Here is a 5,000-nt window from a genome sequence, read left to right as displayed (position 1 = left end):
CGAGACGTTCTCAAATTGGAAGTCAGGAACAATTAATTTATCAGGACCGAGATTTTCCTTCGCTTTGGCGGCCCGTGTTGCGACAACATTAACTTCGCTCCTCTGAGGAGTTGGAGTTTCGGTTACTTCCATATTTGGTATGTTCACGCTCGACACCTTGACACCCGGCACCATTCCGATGAGTATATCCGTGAACTTTATCGGGGCGACCACGACGTTAAACCATCCATTTAGGAATTTACTCCTAATCAGACAACGTGCGGTGGGGAATTCGCGCCGCTCCCCCAGGTAGTCATACAACGCAACCACCTTTCCTCGCTTGACCGAGGCGGGCACGAGCGATTCCTTAACTATAATTGACGAGCATCCCGAATCAAAAAATACTTTTACCGGCTTGCCATACAACGATCCTTCACACGTAATACCGTGATCGTAATTTATGTCAGCCTTAAATACAGCATTTACTTTCTGAGAAGTCTTAGATTTAGAGAATTTTAGTTCGGGACAAGAAGGACGTATGTGACCCGCTTTAGAACAGTGGTGACAAATCACATCCTTAAGGGAAACATTCGGGTCGTTCTTGAAAGTAGTGTCGTCATTAACAGGCGTTTTACGACTTCTGACAGCTCTATGGGCGCAACGAAACCTATCCGCTGCTTGGGCCATTTCCACTGTACTAACGAACGTTCGTTCTTTGAGAAAGATGCGAAGGTCAAGAGGGCAATTACTCAACAGCTGGTCGCGTATCAAGAAGTCAAACAGCGATTTATACTCCCTTTCTACATCACTCATGATTAACCAGTGATCTAAATACTGGGTCATTCTCGTAATTAACTGAACGTGAGTTTCGTTTTCACCAGCTTTACTTTCTTTGAACTTTTTACGATAGGAGTCTGCGTCAACGTTATACGCCTTCAACAATGCATCTTTTAACTGACTGTAATCCTTTAGAACGTCGTCTGGCAAACTCACGTAAATTTGCAAGGCCTTACCTCCCAAGAGTGAACCGAGATAAATATGGTAATCATTAGAATCCCATCCTTGCAAACCTGCTAATTTCTCAAACCTACGTAAAAAATCATCTATATCGTCATTACCATCGGTGAAGTTAGGCATTCTTAATTTAGGGTAATGATCACGACTGTCATTTAGTGAAGGGTTCTCGGGTCTTACGCGAGCAAGGGCCAACTCATGAGCGCGCTGCTTATCAGCCTCGTTCGCTTCATATTCGCGCTGTCTTTCCCTCTCCTGAATCTCGAACTCTTCGCGTTTCAGATCTCGCTCTTTCTGTCTCTCCTCTCGTTCTCTTTGCTTTTCTTCTCTCTCGTTTTGCTCTTTGTATCTTACCTCCTCTTTCAAGACCAAAGCATTTATGTCCGCGGCAGAAAGACCGGCTTCCTTAGCACACTTAACGAGCTCTACTAAGTTTAGCGACATGTTTAAAAATATAAAGAATCTATCAAACGAATATGAATTCGATAGACAAAACAAAAGATGAACGCTTAATCACGCTATCAAAGTTACGATAATCAATAATTCTAAAACAAGAACACCGATTATGAAGAAGTACCAAATATCTAAGCACACACTTAGAAATTAAGGTCTGTTCCAAACTGACTGTGCAAGCGAAACAGTTAAAGAAAACGGCGCAGAGACTATCGCACAACAACGGCTAGTCTAACTTAGCGCGAAAACATCGTTAACAGCAATGGAGGGCTTACGAAAAGGTGTACAAAGTACAAGCCATCACGGTTAAGAAATAAATAGTTATTAAAACTACCATAGGGGTACACCACAGTCGTAACTGACTGATCTCCCTATAAACAGCGAGGCAAAAGAGAATTACCTAACCACTGACACACGCGACGATGCACGTCGGTAAACGGTGAAAAGGAGGCACGATCGGACTAGATCAACTCTTAACCTGATCGCGTATGACGCAATATTCCGTATTTTACATACAACTCGCAGCGCAAGTCGTCACACTCCTTCACCAAAATATCCAGAACACCATTCCTCCATTTGGTTCTCCGAATCACCATTCTATGGTTGGCCACTCCTCCGGGTTCCACATTACATTCTGTGATCATAAGAGAAAGAAAAACTTTATGTACATACAAATATACAAGCCCTGAGTAATCTATATGAGGATCCTACTCACTGCGCCAATTTGTCAGTGGTTTCTTTGCTTTGTTCTTATAAGCAGAAACCTTTGGTTCTTTAATTCTGGTATCCTCTGGGATATAGATTATCTCGGGCTTATTAAAACAATTGTATTTTCATATTTTATATTGTTCACACTATATATCACAAATACACTAAGTGAAACACGGGAATCAGGAGTGCCGTCAGTGAAGTGTTGGAGGACGAACTATCCGAGCCAAAACTCATGCACCAGGGGTGAATTAGCACAAGATAGTCACTGGTTGAGCGGGCTGCGGTTGTCAGCTACTCAGCACCAATAGAAGGGGCAGCAGATATCAGCTACTCGGCCATCACTAGAGGGGTTGCAGATATAAGCAACTCAGCATAAAGAGGCTGTAATAAATAGTTCGTAAAAATAGTTTTCTGCCTTAATTTTTACTACATCACTTCACAGCACTTCACCGCATTTTATTCACCATTCACATATTGAATATATAGATATATACTCATACAATATATACAAACTAAATAAAGTAGACTTACAAGTGTTCAGGTGTGGAGCTCGGAGTAGAGTGGCAAACCATAGAATGGCAACCACCGATAATGGTTGACATGAGGCTTTGGTGGGGTCGAAACTGCCATCCGAACGGTGGAGGCGAACCAAAGGGACACTTACACCTCACACACACACCATATACGCACAACACATACGTACAATTATGAACAACTAAATAGTGAAACCATCACTAAAACACAAACCCTTTACATATACATATACACACAATGTACATATATAAGTGTGTGCATGTGTATGTATGTATATATTTATGTATGAGTGTGTGTGTGTGTGTGTGTGTGTGTGTGTGTGTGTGTGTGTGTGTGTGTGTGTGTGTGTGTGTGTGTGTGTGTGTGTGTGTGTTTGTGTGTGTGTGTGCGTGTATATGTATATATATATATATATATATATATATATATATATATATACATATACATATACATATACATATACATATACATATACATATACATATACATATATATTATATATATGTATATATGTGTATATATATGTATATACATATATATTTGCATATATGCATACATCATGCATGCATATATGTATATATATATAAATATATATAAATGTACACACATATTTCTACTCCTACATATTTGCACAAAAAAACAGAGAGGCACATGTATATTTATGCAAAAATTAATATGTATGCATGTACACCACATACACCATACTTTCCTGTCTCAGAGGTCAAGGTTCTATTTTTTCCTTCATGAAAGTCAATTTACCTTTACTTTTTTTTTTTTTTTTTATAAGGCCATTTGGTTGAACTTGGCTTTTTAAGGAGAATTTTATACTCATTTTGCTTTCAAGCTTTTATTTTATTTGTACTTTAGTCAAATATGTAGACTTATAAAATATATATATATATATTGTCTACTAATTTATGTATTATATTAATTAACCTTATTAATATTATCTTGACATTCAAAAGACATTATTCCAACGGACTTTGGGCCAAAAAATCTTTCTCTCTCCTTTTCTTTTCTATTTGTCTTTCATCCTACTTTAATTTTTTTCCAAGGGATTTTATAGGTGTCTCTTTCTTCCAATTCAGACATTCAGGCAGAAGACATTTCCTGTTCTTTTATTCATACCTATTAATTTTATAGCTACATCTTTAAGAAACTCATTCCTATATATTCCTTGATAACAGTAACAGTATTTCAAACCTTTGTCACTTTTTTTACTGGGAAAGATAAGCAGGAAGTTAGAGCAAGAGAAAAAAAGGGTAAGCTTTAGGGATTACCTACACCATAAAACCAGATAGCGGAAACTATCTTGAAGTTATAAAGTAGGGTGGAGGTAAAAAAAATTTAATTTAGTAAATTTTATGAACGCTGCATGATAACATATATTTTTAGGTTAGTTTCCAAGACATTGAAAATAGATGAAAAGAAATGGAAAATAATTTGCTGAAAACAAGAAGAAGTTCTTAAGAAACAGCAATGGTAGAAGGTAGAGGGCATGGAATGAAAGGAAAAGAAAGAAAAGAAATATAATCCAGACCTCAGACTAATAAAAGACAATATAGAATTTAAGTATAAAAATGGAAGTACTCAGCATGGTTCAGGGAGAAAGGAAGCTTGACTTAAGTGTTGAGGGAGGAAGAGATGAGAGCCAAAGGGAATACACTAAGAAACGATGTATGATCATAATTTTATTATATATATACACAAGAGCTCTCCCCCAAAATGAAGTAAAGATCTGTGATATATTGTATTACTCGTAGGTTACTTATTTAGAAATTCCTGAAATACATATGAAAGACATCAAAAATCAGAAAGTAAAATATAAGGCAATGTAATTTTATATATTTACAAAGAAGATGGTATTCTTTCTTTAAATAAGGGGAGTATAATGGTTTTGACAACAAACAAATAAGAAAACTAGAAAGTATAATATATAGTGATGTACTATTTAATGCTCCAACTGTTACTGATTCTTACCGGGAATTCAGTGTACTGCAGGTATTAGAAAAAGTATAAGATATGTTGCATCACTCACTGGTGATAAATTGCTGTCTATTTTTTGGTAAAGGAAAATCTCAAATATTAGGAAAGAGATGGAAGGAGCACTTTGTGAAGAACTAGGATAAGTAAGTAAAGACCTAGAATATAGTATTAACTTGTTGCCTTCATAACAGTAACAAAAATAAGATAATGTTACTCCAAACAGACCAGAACTTAATGAAAACATCCTAAATGAAGCCATTATTAAGGATTGGGAGAAAACTGAAAAGATAAATGAACTGAGATATCAAAAATACAGCTAACAG

At 36.8% G+C, this 5,000-nt stretch overlaps 1 protein-coding gene across 1 annotated transcript in view; it reads right to left on the bottom strand.

Annotated features, from left to right (window-relative positions):
• Positions 1-1,437, bottom strand: part of LOC125025458 — a 2,052-nt gene extending 615 nt beyond the window's left edge. The window contains exons 1-2 of the mRNA XM_047613470.1: positions 1,348-1,437; positions 1-1,248 (exon numbers count right to left, since the gene is read on the bottom strand). The exon at positions 1-1,248 is cut by the window's left edge and continues 615 nt beyond it. Coding sequence (XP_047469426.1) covers positions 1-1,248; positions 1,348-1,437 — 1,338 coding nt within the window. The remainder of the gene's footprint in view (positions 1,249-1,347) is intronic.
• Positions 1,438-5,000: the final 3,563 nt, after the last annotated feature.

This window comes from Penaeus chinensis, chromosome 5 (assembly GCF_019202785.1).
Source record: "Penaeus chinensis breed Huanghai No. 1 chromosome 5, ASM1920278v2, whole genome shotgun sequence".
NCBI lineage: Eukaryota > Metazoa > Arthropoda > Malacostraca > Decapoda > Penaeidae > Penaeus > Penaeus chinensis.
The sequence above is the reverse complement of the archived record's forward strand: the minus strand, read 5'-3'. Positions and strand labels throughout refer to the sequence as shown.